This window comes from Branchiostoma floridae, chromosome 15 (genome assembly GCF_000003815.2).
Source record: "Branchiostoma floridae strain S238N-H82 chromosome 15, Bfl_VNyyK, whole genome shotgun sequence".
Lineage (NCBI taxonomy): Eukaryota > Metazoa > Chordata > Leptocardii > Amphioxiformes > Branchiostomatidae > Branchiostoma > Branchiostoma floridae.
The window spans coordinates 8,739,147-8,756,831 of NC_049993.1; the positions used below are offsets into that span (position 1 = coordinate 8,739,147).

Genomic DNA, 17,685 nt, shown 5'->3' on the forward strand with positions numbered 1-17,685 from the left:
CTGCTTTTTGGTGTATCTTATTACCTGGATGTTATTAGGGTTATTCACCTTAGATGTATCATCCAGGAAACATAACCTGAGACGTAAAGGCGTACTCTCTGATTAGAGGTTTGGCTCTATTTTCTCCATGTCAGTCAAAGGGATATGCATATATATGGCCGGCGAACTAGCCTGTGTGTACACAATCTCTCGCTGTCTAGGGTAATGACCTCTTCCTATGCGGATGCAACTGTAGGACCGGCCGCTAGGAGCGCGACTCAGTCAGGCGCACATGTAGAAAACGGGACGACATCGACAGCCCGACAAAAACGCATAAAAACACGCCAAAAACAAACCTCTGCTTGGAGAGTAGTAAAAAAGACGCCCATATTTCTAATACGCCGGCCAGTAACGTAATGAGTTGTTTTATGTATTGCATATATCTATAGTCACGTTTGTTTGCGTTTGCATGAGACCCTGCATTTTGTCGGCGAGAGGAATTCAGTGATGTATCAGTTGTGGTCACCTGTTTCCAAGCAGATGTTGGTGTGGACAATGGCATTAGTTGATAGTGCTAGCATCATGTAGTTATTGTAGATACCTGTGGATACTGTCGCTCTTTATGAGATGTATGTATGTATGTGTTCTGTATTTGTGTACGGACCGTATAGCCTATGTGGTGAAAGACCATGTTGATTTGATTATATGGAAAATAATACAAAGTTTTAAACCATACTGTAAATTGTTTTTTTTCCTATATTTTCCTAGAACCGGCAAGTCTCGTTCTGCCGTTTTACAAACCTTTTCGGCAGAATTAGACAAGCCGGTTCTAGGAAAAAATTCTTCCATTGTTCACCTAATGGTTTCGTCAAGAGATATTCAAAGCGCTAGCTATAGTGAGTGAGCTGTACTCTGACGCACGTGCGGTTTCTAGCGTCATGGCCCTCTTCAGATCCCTGCCAATCATTATTAAGGAACCACTTATTTGCAAACTTTTGTGTGTCCGGCTTTCAAAACCAAATGCATTTAAAAACTAGCCTTCCTTTGACAGAGCCAAAACCTCGTCACAAAGAAGTACAAGTGATGGATGAAAAGACACCTACGCGCTCAATGAGCATTGTCACGAGTCTTGCACTCAAGAATAGATCTTTACGTTAGTGGCACATAATGACGAACATTAGAAAAAAAAAGATTTTCTAAAGAGAGACACGTGGTTAGATGACTGCAGCTGGTGCTTTGTACCCCACTGTCCCTTCACGGATTCACATTTATCTTTGCGAAATAAAGGTTGATGACTTTAAAAACCTTCATCCCCATTTGCGAACCGAATAGACCAAAATTTTGAAAACTTGGCGGACACCTTTTCTCTGGACTGTAGGCTGTCTTAGGACTGGGATCCATTTTTTTTTACTTAATGGTCACCACGTAACAAGACCTCAGGGCCACTCAAGGTTACGGGTTACACGATTGTAACTGCAACAGCATCTCTTCACTCTAGGTCAGAAACATCATGATTGAGACCAGCCCAATTGCTCACTATGAGTGAGGACTAACTGATCCTACTTTTCAAAATGCGAAAATATACAAAGCTTGCACAGAAAAGTTACCTACTAGAAGCTATTATAATAGTGGATGAGCTGTACTCTGACGTACGTGCGGTTTCTTGCGTTAATGGCCCTTCTCAGATCCCCGCGAATCATTGAGGAACCACTTTGTTTTGCAAACTTTTGTACGTTAGGCTTTTAAAACCAGATGCATTTAAAAAATAGCCTTCCTTTGACAGAGCCAAAACCTCGTCACAAAGAAGTACAAGGGATGGAAGAATAGACACCTACGCGCTCAATGAGCATTGTCACGAGTCTTGTACTCAAGAATAGATCTTTACGTTAGTGGCACATAATGACGAACATTAGAAAAGAAGATTTTCTAAAGAGAGACACATGGTTATATGACTGCAGCTGGTGCGTTGTTCCCCACTGTCTCTTCGCGGATTCACATTTATCTTTGCGAATAAAGGTTGATCATCCCCATTTTCGAAACGACAAGACCAAAATTTTGCAACTTGGCGGACACCTTTTCTCTGGACTGTAGGCTGTCTTGGGATTGGGATCCATTTTTTTTTTACTTGATGGTCACCACGTAACAAGGCCTGAAGGCCACTCAAGGTTACGGGTTACATTGTTATTGTAACAGCATCTCTTCTCGCTAGGTCAGAATCATCAAGATTGAGACCAGCCCAATTGCTCACTATGAGTGAGGACTAACTGATTCGACTTTTTAAAATGCGAAAATATACAAAGCTTGCACAGAAAACAGAAACGGTTACCTACTAAAAACTCGTAAAAAGACATGTCATTAGTGGATTCAGTCAATCGATTTCAGGCTTTCAGGGCTTTAGGGCTTTAACAAAAACTAGAGCATACCTTTGAATGGCCGCGTAGAGTACCATCTCACAATAATTGGAGAGTTTGAAAGCTTGGACATAATTACAGGTATGTTATAAAGTGGTACACTACGCGAGTTAAAACGCGTATATAACAAAAGAGCTTCAGTTCTATGTGTGTCACTCAGGACCCTAACAACTGTACTTATATTCTATGTAAGTACATATGAATATATAGGCAGGTACTTTTAAAAATGCTCACAGGCTAATGGCACTTCAATTAGATGGCACAGAAAAATCGAGGCCGGGCGTTTTATACCTGTAACATTACTTCGTTACATAAACGTTATATGTATATGAATATAGGTCAGGTCAGAAGCCATGAGACCTGAAGGAACTAGAAATTCTTGGATATACTGTAAATGCATTTAAGTTCGCGGGGATTTAATTTCGCGGTAGCGGGAAAATGGGCTTTTTCGCGGTGGTTTTAATTTCGCGGTAGCACCATGCACTGTAGTCTCTTACGGTTATGGAAAAATGTTCGCGGTGGTTTTAAATTCGCGGTGAAGCGGCCGACGCGAAAACCGCGAACATTACTACACCGCGAACATTTCTGCATTTACAGTACTAGTATATTCTGTATCTGTATCTATATCTGTGTGTGTGTGTGCATGTGTGTGTGTGTGTGTGTGTGTGTGTGTGTGTGTATCTGTCTCTCTCTCCATGTTTGTGCGTGTTGTTATTTGAATACACTGTCAGCAGGGGTAGGACGTGAGTGGAAAACGGTATAACTGCAAGGCAAACTTATAGGAGGACACGAAGTAGACTTCAGAGCTACTAGAACTCAGGACACTAAGTGAAACACTAAGACGGGTGAAGAGACGAGACGGGTGAAGAAGACTGTTTTTTTTTCTAAATCATGTTCAAAAATTCGTAGGGCCTGATGTTACCATCATGAAGATGAAGAGCGGCCCATAGCGATAACTGTAGCAGCATCTCTTCTCCCTAAGTCAGAAACATCAAGCTTAAAGGGGCATTCCACTCCAGAAACGAGTATTATTATTCCTCAGACAATAAATAATTATGTTTGAATCAAGTTTGTTTGGTCAAATTTACCACAAGTTTAAGCTTAAACGAAGAGGGAACATTGTAGCAAACGAGTTCTTGAATTCCCTTGAGGACCCTTCCAATGCATTGTGCGCTGCTGAGGGAGGACGTGGCTTTGACCATGGGAACAGGTACCGGTTAGTACTAGTATAGATTTCGATACTACTCTATGATGTTTTAGGATCACTTTTTGAGTAGACTGTACGTGTGTGCACAAACGTCATTAGAACGTTTGTGGGTCATTCTGTAGTAATTTGTTGATGTATAAAAGTAGCCTTTTTAGAGAAGAATGATCCATAAAAGTGACCACATCTCTGGATTCCAAGAACCGCTGAGCTTCAAACTTTGTGTGTTCCTTCCTAAACGTCCGATAGCCGCCCTACCACTTTCGTTCGCTCAGCGGTTCTACCGTTAGCGAGAAATTGTGCCCAACGTCGGCCATACAAGCAGTTTTGGCGCCGCCATTTTACGTTGACCGACTTTCAACTCCTTATAGTTAAGTGGCCAAATATCCCCATCCCAAGATGATATAGTCTTCAAACGTTTTTTGTATTTCCCTACATGTGTGATTATCACTTGACTGCTTTGTCAAGCTTATCCCGACTACCGTTAGCGAGAAGGTGTGACGGAAGTCGCGAACTCATATACGGCGCAGTACATTAGAAACGGGTCCGCATGGGGGTGCTCTAATTTAGAAAAGAATATTGTCTAAAAGACAAATCAGGTAACTTTGCGAAAAGTCGAGTGCATTAGTATCCCAAAAAATCTCATCTATCAGAAAATAATACTCGCTTCTGGAGTGGAATGCCCCTTTAAGCAAGCTTGACTTCACTGACTCAATAGGCGAAGCAGGGGTTACGAGGCTGCTCGGGAAATTCCCTACCCCATTTTGCCATATTGATCTGCTGTGGTGCCATTACGTTCAAATACTAGTAGTAAGATCAAGGGATAAATGAGATGAGATGAGGACTGGGTCAGACATGGTAGACACTCCAGGTCACGGGGTCAATAGGAGAGGGTACGGGGAGATCTGTGTCTGTATGTTCCCAGTATCATATTTTCCATAGGCTGATTGTAATAAGGATACCACCAAATACACTTGTCAACAAAGCCTACTATAAGGACTTTCAAACCACAAGGCCACTGGAATGATCGAGTCTTAAGTCTGGGGAAACAAGTACAAAGGGCTGACGGAGATGAGCAAGGGGCCAGTCCCTGGCCCAAGCACTTAGGCCCCCTTTCCACTAGACGGCGATCGCGCTGCCCTCTCACGGTGACCTAAATCGGATGTATGCAACCTTTGCTTTTACACTGAGTGTATCATACAAAAAGTAAAAGTGCGACAGAGAAGACAAGAAACCACCTTAAGTGTAGAAAGATTCCTTTCTTTTCTATACAATTCGTTGAGCGATGTGTAAAATTTTAGGTCGCAGAGAGAGCGCGACGAGAGCGCCGTCCTAGTGGAAAGGGGGTATAAGGAAGGCAGGTTGGCAATTGTGATTGTACTGACCTGCTTGTTCATGGCGACATAGATGATGGGGTTCCACATGACGCTGGACTTGGCCATGAGCGTGCAGACGATGGCGGAGGTCGGGGTGATGAGCCGAGGCTCCCCGAAGGTGACGACCAGGGCCACGAGCCCGTACGGCAGCCAGCAGATCAGGAAACACGTGATCAGCACCACCACCATCAGCCCGATCCGACCCTCGGCTTTAGACGTGGCGGAATTCTTGTTCTGCTGCTGGCCTGCACGCTGGTGGAGAGAACGAGATAACTTTAGACTAGTCACGCTAGCATTGGTCATGTCGATGATAGATATCTAAGTGATACGATAATGTTACAAATGCCAGATTTTCTTCATTCTGCATGTAACAGTGTTTGTTAACTGTTACATCTTCCATCCTAGTCGATTTAACCTCGCTAGCTGAGGAAGTTGAACTTACCATGTATAAACACAAATACGAACCTTCGTGTCCGTATGGGAGTAATGTCACCAATCCTACGCAAGGTGAAAGGTATTGGATAGAAATTGGAAACGGTCACGCCCTTACGGACTGGAAAATTGACATTGAAATCCCAGTTTATGTGACGAACCCCTGATGATTCCTATTGTACACACACTGTTACAGACTGTGATGTAGGTAAAAGGTTTTACAAGTACTTTGTGTATGTGCTGCCAGAGTCTGATGTAGCACACCGCGATGACGCCTAGCGGCAGGATGAGGCACGACACGAAGAACGCCATGATGTAGGAGATGTCGTTGACGGTGCCGGAGGCCCAGTCCACGGAGCAGCCGATCCTCGGTCCCTCCAGCTGATAGCTGCTCCACCCGAAGAGCGGTGGTGCCGTCCAGAACAGGGAGTAGATCCAGACGAAGGCAATGGCCTTGGTGACATCGCTGTACTTCAGATTGGGGCCGCCAGGGAGCCTCACGGTGATCTTGTAGCGCTGGTAGGCGATCACCGTCAGTGTGATCATGGAGAGGATACCTGCATCAAAACAGACAACACAACCCCGTTATAAAGACAATTAGTTAAAGTTGAAGCCCTCGCATACAAAACGTGGTATTTGTGGTGGCGCCGCAGGGGAGTAGTCCACTGGCAGTGGTGTGTGTTCAACTGCCACACTATTTTCCGAACGCTAGGTGCCAAGCTAGCAAAGGAAGCAGTATGACTTTACTGTATGTGCAATCTTTGGTATTACTTATACCCACTTTCCACTGGGGACGGCGCTCTCGCTACGCTCTCTCTGTGACCTAAAATTTGACGTATCGATTAACGACTTGTATAGAAAAGGAACGAATCTTTTTACGCTTTCTGTGCTTTGTTGCTTTCTCAGTCACACGTTTGCGTTTTGTATGCTATACCCAGTGTTCAAGTGAAGGTTACACATAGCCTATTTAGGTGGCAGTGAGTAGCGCAGCCCGATCGCCGTCTAGTGGAAAGTGGGCCTAATGTGTCGGAACTCATGACCTGCCATATGCATGGCAAACGCTCTATCCACTTGGTCATCGTCTCGGTTACAGACAGTCACTGATTGAAAACAGGGCCATTTTCTGTGGATGCCGAAAAGGTTCAGAAGCTATTGGAAAAAATTGGTCCCACGAGATGACATCTGCTAATGTCACCTATAGATGAGATCAAATAGGCCGGCAGTCGTCCCGTGATGCCGCTTGTAAACAGCTGACACTGATGGGTTCACAGGAAATGGAACCACTGGATCAGCTTTAGAAGTCATCGCAACGAAAATGAACCATGGAATTAAGCTCCAGCCGAGCATGAAGGGTATGAGAGGAGATTGAATCAGGCACACCTCGAATACTGTAAATACATTTAAGTTCGCGGGGCCCGGGAATTAAATTTCGCGTTAGTGGGCAAGTGTAGTGTTCGCTGTGGTTTTAAGTTTGCGGTAGAGCCATACAGTGTAGTATCTTAATTACTGCCATGGAAAATGTTCTCGGTTGTTTTAAGTTCGCGGTAAGAATGCCTCTCGGCGACATAAAACCACCGCAAACATGTCTACATTTACAGTATCAAATCTGTGCGTCTTTGGTATTGACACTGTACATATCAATTTTGCAAAAAACAACTGAGCACTTGAAGAATTATCATGAAAGAATAACTTAAATAACAAGATGTCTATTCTGTCTTGATAAAGTCCCAGAAGACATGGAGTAAACTTTCTTGGCGATGGAATCCTTCTTATATTACGTCTTTCAATTACGTAAGCAAAAGTACACTTAAAAGCCTAGACGCAAAACATTGAAAATTTTGCCTTAGGATGACTTAGGATGAGTAATAGAATAGATATCTCAAAGGTTTATCGTCTTTGATTTAGCTGTTTTGCTCCGTGTTTGATACAATTAAATCGGCGTCGGAAAAGCCAGAGAAGCTGCCTCTTGTGGTCGTCATTGACTCCTTTAACATCCCCCTGATCTATGACAAAACTATGAGTAATAGAATAAATATCTCAAAGGTTTATCGTCTTTGATGTACCTGTTTTGCTCCGAGCTTGATTCATTTTAATCAGCGTCGGAAACGTCAGAGAAACCGCCACTGGTGGTCATTGACGTCGACTCCTTTTACATACTGCAAATGCAGAAACTTTCGCTGTGGTTTAATGTTCGCGGTTTTTGCAGTGGCCGCTTCACCGCGAACTTAAAAACACCGCGAACATTTTTCCGTGGCAGTATGAGACTACAGTGCATGGTGCGAACTTAAAACCACCGCGAAAAGTCCTTTTTTCCGGCTACCGCGAAATTCAATCCCCGCGAACTTGAATGCATGTACCCTGTTGTGCACAGAACATCCAAACTCTTAAAAGCCTGGCCATGAAGCAAAGAACAGATCTCTTTGAGTGACGATATCGACATGGGGCGGAATGATCTCGATCTACTTGGAATAAGACATCCATCTAAATGATGCTGAGTGTTGAGTGCCCGCTAAGTGTTGGCTTAAGCGTGATTCAAGGTTCGCTGAGTCTCCAGTACTGCCTCTTGTGATAGGAAAGTCTTTTCTAATGGAATACAGATTATATTGATTAATGGTATCAGGGTACATGCACACCCCTGTCATGTACTGGGACCTTACAGGGATTACATGGAATGGCAAACGGCGCCTTTTCAGGAACGATAGCGCCTCTTTCAGGCACTTTTAGTGTCTCTCAAACGCTTCGAAATCACCCTTTTTAAAAGCATGGATCTATTTTAGTACGGTCATACTGAATCTATTGCATGGATGACATGCTATGGGAGCCTCAAAACTGCCCAAAAGTTGCCTTAAATATGAAATACAAGTGATCAGGAAGGTTGAATAATTGACTAAACATGGTATGTCAAACGGCAAAATATTACTATTTTCCATTCTTCTTCTTTTAACTTGGATCTCGACATAATACGCTTTCCAGCTTACTTGCAAGGGCTTACTTAACGAAAATATCAGCATGGTGTTTTATTAAAGGAAAAGAGACAGCCTACAACATTTGATTTATATTCGTTTCCAAATATTTTTTTCTGAAATTATATTATTTAAGTATATATCTGATCATTTTGCAGCTTCATTGTACGATTTACTGTTTGTAACTTAGATTTGTAAACAGGCGAAATTTGATGTCATACTATATAACGTTAATCAAGTCAGAGTTGCTTACACTGGGGAAACAAGTGCTTTAAAAAAAAGCTGTATCTTGCCGGGTAGTAGGGATTTCGTCAGGAAAAGGTACCTCGGCGCTTCACCAGTGTTCATCAGTAAACATGAGGATCACATCAAAATAATCAGAAACAACCAGAACAAGTGCTTTAAAAAAGCTGACATTTTGCTAAGGTTTGCATGTGTGAACGTTTTTCTAGTTATTAGAATGTCATGTAAATAGAAATAGAGTAACTAAATCTGATATGGTCGCATGGAGAGATTCACCAATATGCAAATGAGGTTTGTCCAGGAATATAAGAATGAACATGTTTAGTGAAACTTTTTGTCATACAGGATGCAATTATTTTCGAGAAAATCAGTTTCTTCTCGTGCAATTATGTGATATAGATGTTGTATGGGCATTTTAATGAAAGTTAGAACGACATATACCCTACATGTACATGTCTGTTCGTTCATTCAAATATCCCAACAGCGGAAAAATGCAGAACTACAACAGAAATTCCCAAATGTTCTGGTCAAAAGACAAAAGTATTGTTTACTAGTACTTTAATGGTGTAAAAAAAGAAAGTTGAAAAATTCCCGTTCCGGGAATCGAACCCGGAGCGCTGGATTACAATGCATAAACTTTATCACTGAGCTAACCATTACATGTTCTGAAGAACCTCGTTTTAAAAGGTATAGAAATGTATGGCATAGACTGCAAGTCGCAAAATGCAAAAATAAACGTTGTTTTATTTTTACAATTAAAGAATGATGAATCCATTCCAGTGAAGTTTTACCCTCTAAACTAATTAATAAGTTTTACCCTCTAAAATAATCCCCCAGTGTAGGGAGATATTGGAAATTTACCTCATTAACATAATCTATGTCAGATGAATTATTGGCACAATAAACAGGTGTGACAGCGATCTCGCCCCCCCGGCGATCTCGCCCCCCCGGGGGGCGAGATCACTAGCGTTTTCGCCCCCCTTTAGCGTTTTCGCCCCCCCCCCCCAGAGCAGCTGGCTACTACATATTACAGGTGCGCTACCTGGTACTATACTGCACCTGGGGAGTAACGTATATGGTGTGTTACCTGGTACCTATATGGCACCTTATTACCGTACCGTAAGATGTCATACCTCGAAAGTCGATATTATATTGTTCGGTGCAAACATGACATTGAAATGAAAAAAGACAATTTTTGCAGCTGAGGTGGCATAAAACAGTGCTACTGCGAACGTATAAATCAACACCGTCTATGGTACGGAATACGTCAGCTATATGTTTTCAATTTGTCACAGTGTTTTCTTTCTTGTGCTGGAAACATTTCCAAAGCACTAACAAAAACACACGTGAATAATAGTTTCTCATTATAAACACTATCTACGCGCAAGTTGATATAGCTGTTCCTAAATGCTACACAAACACTGGTAAAGTACCTGTCTTAAGAAACACGGGTAAATGCATCAGTTCCTAAATACTAGAAAAGACAGTCATGTTGGAGGTGAAGATATCCCTTGGCCAGGTGCATATACCAAAATGTGCGTTATTCTAATTAATACCTAATATTTGCATAATTAATAAAGACATTACATAGTTCTTTTGTGGTCACTTCATTGTAGAGACTTCATATTGGAGATATATAGGTTGCTTGAGGACAGGTGAATACAATGAAATACATCTTATGTCAAGACTCAGGTATATGCAATAATGGGAATACAAGGGACCCAACCCTCCTTGTCTGAAACAAGTTAAACTATCTTATTACCATGTAATTACGTTAATATTGATATTATGAATGGAGTTATGTATCAAACTCGTGTACTTATATCATTCTGAAACTACATTTTGTGATTTATACCAATAAACTTCTAAAATGTCATGTAAACCCGTTTTTTTTTGGGGGGGGGGGCGAAATCGCTAAAGGGGGGCGAGGTAGGGGGGCGAGATCACTAGCCGGGGAGGGCGAGATCGCTAGTGATTTCGCCCCGGGGGGGCGAGATCGCTAGTGATTTCGCCCCCGGGGGGGCGAGATCACGGGGGGGCGAGAACGCTGTCACACCGGTATTGTAAAACTTTTTGACCCACAATGAGTATGCATTATTCTTTATTACAAAATAAATTCCTTCTGATGCAATTTTTGATATATCTTTATGATAAACATGGGTTAAAGCGTAGATTTATTTACGCTGGACCACATACGTCTAAAATACAGTTTTGATACTGGACTGCAATGTAACCCTTGTCTAACTAAGCCATAAAATTGGGCAAAGAGAAAAGGGCCTTTGGAAGGGCCTTTGGAAGGGCTGGGTTAACATTGAACCATTGATTGAACCATTGAACCATGGAAAATATCCGCCACATTATCTTGCCGGGCGCAAGCCCGGCAAGATAAAAAAAAGCAAGAGAAAAATCATAAACATGTTATTCCTGTATCACTGCATATCACGCTGATGTGACGTAATTACAGACTCACGTGGCAGTTAGAGAAGCCCGAATACGGTCTTTCAACGTTGAAGATAGCGAAGACTGGCCCCATTGTCGTTCTTACGTCAGACATTGCTGCCGACTTCAGCAAAAACATGATCTAAATGGAAATGTGCACTATTTAAGTTACAAAGAAAGCTGTTAGCAAGAGAGCCGCAGCGATATTGGTGGAGCTTTCAGGCGCTTAATACCTATATTTTTCTCTGGGCCTACATAAATCAAGAAGATGTGTCATACGAAGGAGAATAAAGACCTCCTTTCATTCATATAAAGCCGTGCAACACACTGGTTGGAAGTTTTTTTTACATTGTCTACGAGTGGGAACTGTACGCAGAGGGTTTGTTTCAGAGTTCGACAATAAAGTTAAATTTTCATGCTCTATTTGATAACATGACTTCATTTGATAACATGTCTTCGTGACAACCATTGGGAGATACGTCTACCTTTGTATCAGCCAAACAAAGGTAAGTTGATATGTGGAATATGTTTTCATTCCTTCCTGCCGACCGACCAACGTAATTACATCCACCCTGTCTTATTGCCCTGTCTACGAGATCACAATGAACTTCATTACGTTTCGGCGCGACCATGCTCAAAACAAGTCAAATGGCCACCGACCAATTTTCAACTTCTTGCGGCCCACGTTCCCATCAATACTAGTACCATGTAGCTTTACTTGACTACGAGTATCACAGTTGATTGAAAGCAATTTGTAAAACGGCTCGTCCCTCGGCGTTCTGAATTCTGTTTCCTGGCTCACAACCCCAATTCCCAGGACAATTTTGACTTCATATAATGGTCTCATTTTAGACTTTAATAGATAAAACATTATTGGTTTATGCTGCATAGTGCGACTTGTTTGTCTTGTCTGCAGAGACATTTGCTCGCCGGCGGTGAGTAAAGTATGGACATTAGATCAACTTGAATGTACAGTAGAATTTCTAGTAATATAACTGAGGTTCACTTCTCCATCCACTCCTGCTGTCAATTGCAGGAAATGTTATATCTGTTAATTGTTAATATTTAATAAATGTAGATAAAAATGTTACATCGCACACGCATGAAAGTAAGGCTATTGTCACAATTTGAAAAAAGGGGGCCCCGGATATTTATGGGCTGTTTTACGGGGGGGGCGGGTTGAGGATCTGCCTTTGAACGGACCCCGGATTTTACAACAACAAAGAAAACACATCTAAAATCAACGAAGGACCCTGCGACAAAATAGACCGTAATCTTATTGTGAAAACATGGGGTCCCCCCCCCCCCAACCCCCACACACAAACCCGTATCCGACAATTTACAGGGGAAAATTTGTGGCCCTATCTAGTACCGGTGCAAATGTGACGGACAGTTTAGTATGCGGCACGTGAGAGGGTCTTGATAACGGTAGTCAACACCCGCATTCTTCCCCATAGTGGTAGTAGTAGTCCCCATACCCTTAGTTAACATTGATTGCTTCGGTTTTCAGTTTTTCTGCAGTGAGATAGTTTGTGCGTCATACACACTTTCCTCTATAAAGGATTTTACACATAAGTTATCAGTATATACCCTTAGTTAACGTTGATTGCATAACTTTACATTTTTTTTCTGTGCGTCATACACACATTACGGCTAGCGCACCTTCCTCTATACAGGAATTCACATATAGGGTGATCGGTATGCAGAGAAGTAGGGCTGAAAGGTAGTCATCTGTGACTCATATGCTATGAAATGGCAAGTAAGGCACGAGGTCAGTGAAGTGAAGCTTATCTGCTCTTTGAAGATGAAGAGCCGTCCATTGATGGGCGCAACACGCCATGAGTGAAGGAGGCGTTAAATTGACAGAGTTGCTCCGACGTTGAGCGAAAATTCTTTCCGGGAATCTTTTTGTCGAGCGCCGTTTGAAGATGAAAACCCGTCTGCTTCAGGGACACGGCATACTGGGAGACAATGAGGCGTTAACTGGACAAAGACTTGCTACGACGTTAATTGATAAGCGAATTTCCAGGGATCGAATGCCGTGCGTGCTGTAATGTGAAGGACTTTTATATGGCACGGACGTCATAGCTGAGGATATCATATCATAGCTTTCCCCTAGGACATATTTCTCAAATTTCTCATATCCTATTCTCAATCAGAGTTACTAAAAGACTCATTAAGTTGAGCAGGATCCACATTTATCTAGTCTTTGGGAATGGTTGGCAAAACACAAAAAAGAAAACAAGTTATGATAACTAGCAGAACTGTTTATCCAAAAAGCTTAACTTGCCTTCCAGTCTAGCTACATCACGTTTATAGCAGACCTTCCACTAATCTAAATCTCAAGGGAAGAGACCCAATATATCGAGACAGCGAGAGATTATGAAACCCTGGCTACCTGTCTTCATATACAGAACATCTATTAAGTGTTACATTCAGTGTAGCCAGAGTTTAATTCGTCGCTGTACTGCGCATACGTTGATTCATCAATGACCTTGCTTCTACCCTTCAATTCCGTAAATGTCCAAGGGCAGATTCAGAGCTACATCTGACTGCACATCTATCTCACAGGATCCAATGAGGGTAATTGAAGTTCTCAGATGCAGGAAGCTTGTAAGGAGCCCTTTATTCTCTTTTTGTTATTCGCTGATACGGGCGGAGAAAATCTACCCTCCAATCAAATGTTTCGCTACGACTGTCTTTTGGCGCGTTCATTTCCGGTTTTCTATTTTGATTTTTTTAATTATTCTGGCCACGAGACGTAGAGAAAATGATTCAAAATAGAAAGCCCACTAAAACGCCCCAAACACGTCAAAAAAGCCAACGTCGGACCTCTGCTTGGAGAGTAAGAACAATTAGTTTGGGCACAACCCGTTTTTTTTAATTTTGTCGTTGTACAACTTGCATTCGTCATCGTCAAATTTGATTTCTTTCTTTTCAGAGATGAAGCTGTCGTATTCCTCCGCTCCTGTTTTCTGTGCTGTTTCATGTCGATTCATAGAAAACAGGGCGCATCACTAATGATGAATAAACCTTTGTTTCCTTTTGAAATTCTATTTCATTTTAAAGAAGAAGATATCCACAGTAATTAGGCTGGAGTGAAGAACAGAGAATGGATCAATATGTGTACAGAAGAGAAGGAAGGGAACAGGCCGCTTGGAGTTCCCATCCATCAGAAATCACCGCGTAATTGCCACGAAGGTAATTACGTTTTTAGTTCTTTGGATAGTTATGTATCCTCTGCATATCGACCAAGCAGCGTAGCTAGCAGCCAAAAAGGCTCACCCGTAATTTCACCCTTTATACTTTAAATCAACGGCTTTTCGGTTCCGTCGGTTGAAGAGAAATTATAGAATAGAGAACGAATGTCATTTTGTAGTAAAATGTACATTGTATACCTTAGAGAGAAATGAACTGTATAAGGTTATACAAAACCAATTTCCTTATTTCATACACCTAAGTTCTGTAGAAAAATTCATATTCCTAATGCAACTAGACAAACCATCGATCATAAAACATATCTGCTCTTTTATCTTCACTATAACAGAAAAGCGAAGAGAGGTTGAATTTATCCAGCAATAGTCTCGTTTATATCTGTTAACTGTATCTCTTCAACATGTCGTGTTGTGACATGTACTTAGCCCAGTGTGGCAAAATGTGCAATGTGCAATAAAGGTCTTCATTCTTAAAGCCCCGTCACAAATCAAGTACTGGGCTCGGTCGGCGTGTCGAGCACCAAATGGGCATTTTCGGCCCAAGTATTTGGCGATTCCGCGGGCTTCGGACGATTTTAGCAGCTCGGCCGGCGTTTTCACTTCAAGCGAAAACGCCGGCCGAGCTTCAAGCGAAAAATACAGCCGCTGCTCGGGCAATACTGAAATTCAGCGAGCTCTGACCGATCGGAAATTCGGCCGGCGTTCGCATGAATTGTAAGCCGGCGTTAAGCCCCCGTCACAAATCAAGTACTTGGCTCAGAGTCGGCGAGCACAAAGTACGACCGATATCCTGGCGATGACGCGTGCTTCAGGAGACTTATAGCAGCTATTCCGTTGGGATTAAAACCACCATGTAATGTTTGTCTCTCTCTGTCTTGTTTTCCACGGCATAACACGTGTAAGTCCCCGGAGACTGACTAATTGACTGAAGAAGTGTACCGACCTGTCTCCCACATCTGCAGCGCACTGCTAATTGCATAAGATGGAGAAAAACATTCTCGTCCAAATTGTGAAGGGGGGGGGGGGGGTGTCAGCGAAAAATACGGCCGATGCTCGGGCGATGTTGAAATGATGCAATCTCCGATCTACAAATTTGGGCGGCGTTCGCATGAATTTTAAAGCCGGCTTTAAGACAGGTGTCCTGAGTGAAAACAGAATGCGTAAGGGCTGGATCACACGAGTGCGTATTGACATCCTTATGGTTTAGGTAAAGTTTGCACAGAAGAACGTGTAGATTGACCTAAACTGTGCAGCCTTGTTATAGATATATAAAACGCCTTTTTTCGGTCAAATAAAGAATGTAAATACGGTATTAATACAAACTTCAAAATATACACTTATGTGAACTCTTTCTTACTTGTCCCTCCCTTCCTAATACTTGTCCCTCCCCATTTGAACGAGACAGATATGGAACTACTGTCCGGCGGTGGTATTGGTGAAAGAACGATCTGTGTAATCTGGTCATTTATGTTTCTCTGATAAACGTTTATTGTTCCCTGAAAGTAGGGTAATAATGCAGTCAGCAATTTTTAAATCATCTGAGAGAGAGAGAGAGATACAATCTAGAAATATTAGACAGTGTTAACGGTGCAATAACGATTTTGTGTGATCTAGTATGCACTAATGATTCCCTGAAATTAGGGTAATAGTGCAATACGCATCAAATTTTGATTCATCAAAAGAACGATATTTCGCACATGATTAGCCAAGCAGTTCAACCTACGGATTTACTCTACACTCCATCTTCGTGGCTTTTAGGGTTACACTTATATCAAAGAAGCGTATCTGAAAACATTGGACAGCGTTAGTAGTGAAAGAAGAATTGTGTGACCTATCTATTTCTATTGTAATCATGTTGGCATGTCCATGAAAATAGTTTAATAAACCAGTCCGTACACCAGTGTTACGCCCAATTCAATGGGCAACAAGAGAAATACTGATGAACAGTATTATCGATACCATTTAAAGAAGCATTGCATGCATGTACTCAGGGACAGAAACCCGTAATGGGGTCATGAGATCGTGTGATTTGATTGCTTTTCTGTGGTGAAACTGTCATGTGTGAATACGCTTAAGGATACTTGCGGTCGAACAGACATTCAGTGTAGAAGGATGATATCTTAAGTATGTCTGCAATGATAGGACTGCTCGTACTGCAGAAATGGTCTAGTTTGGTCTAGTTTGAAACTGAGACGTGCGTAAAGTGAAGGGATGAATCAGAGATGTGGGTAAAATGAAAAATAAATAAATAAAATGACCCACTACAGAAACTGTCAGGATTGAATTACAGATGTGTGTAAAATTACCCCAGAAACTGTCAGATTTTGATTACCGATGTGTGTAAAATGAAGTGACTGTACCCAACACAGAAACAGCCAGGTTTAAATCAGAGATGCGTGTTTTAAGAAGTGGCTTTACCTAACACAGAAACTGAAAGGTTTAAATTAGAGATCAGGGTAAAATGACGAGGTTGTGCCTTGAACAGAAACCGTGAGATTTGAACCAGAGCGGCGTATAGAAGTGACTGTATTCACCGCAGAAACTGTCAGGTTTGAATCCAAGCTGCATGTAAAATGAAGTGTTGTACCTACTATAGAAACTGTCCGGATTGAACCAAAGTTGTGTGGAGAAGTGGCTGTACTTACCACAGAAACTGTTGGTGAAGCCGTAGTAGACGCAGCCGCTGCGGCCCCAGATCCAGCGCCCGTGGATGCTGGAGGACAGGGAGAAGGGGATGCCGGCCATAGACACGATCAGCCCGCCTAAGCACAGGTTTAACAGCAGCATGTTGAACGGCGTCCGGAGCGTCGGGTACCGCCAGAACATCAGCAGCACGGCGGAGTTGGACACGATCCCGCCGACACCGTAGATGGTCAGCACCGCCGTGACCGCAAGGAAGCTCTCGTAGGGCAGGAGAAGGGGGCTGGCCCCCTCCCCGAGCGGGGTGACTGTCCATGGCGCCGTGCTGCCGTTCCAACCCTCCGTTACGTTCACGTCCATAGTCTTTTCTATGGACAAGTCTTAGTCAGCCGAGCTTCCACGTTTTCTAACGATAGCAGGATTTCACCCACGGAATGCGTTTGTTAACACATACATCAGTTGCATATCCAACTCAATCCCTAACCCTAACCCTTACACCTAACCCCGATCCTGGCAATATCAGTGATGGCACCAGTACACCTGAGGCACAGTTCACTGGGCGGACTCTACAAACTGACTGAATGAGCAGAGGCAGTGATTACACACATATATACTGCCGGCAAATGCCCACCTGTCGTCGCCACCACGTGAGACAGACAACATAGAGACGTAATTTTCCCGGTAACGTCGCTTATTGGTCAGTTCAGAGTCGTGTCTCGAACGTACGGAGCGTGGGAGTGATCGGAAACGAATCTGAAAGGTTAGCATATGACCAGAAACATA

At 42.6% G+C, this 17,685-nt stretch overlaps 1 protein-coding gene across 1 annotated transcript in view; it reads right to left on the reverse strand.

Annotated features, from left to right (window-relative positions):
• LOC118431427 (opsin-3-like) overlaps positions 1-17,411 on the reverse strand; it is a 19,321-nt gene extending 1,910 nt beyond the window's left edge. The window contains exons 1-3 of the mRNA XM_035842657.1: positions 16,908-17,411; positions 5,631-5,959; positions 4,980-5,222 (exon numbers count right to left, since the gene is read on the reverse strand). Of these exons, the coding sequence (XP_035698550.1) occupies positions 4,980-5,222; positions 5,631-5,959; positions 16,908-17,262 (927 nt within the window). The 5' untranslated portion in view covers positions 17,263-17,411. The remainder of the gene's footprint in view (positions 1-4,979; positions 5,223-5,630; positions 5,960-16,907) is intronic.
• Positions 17,412-17,685: the final 274 nt, after the last annotated feature.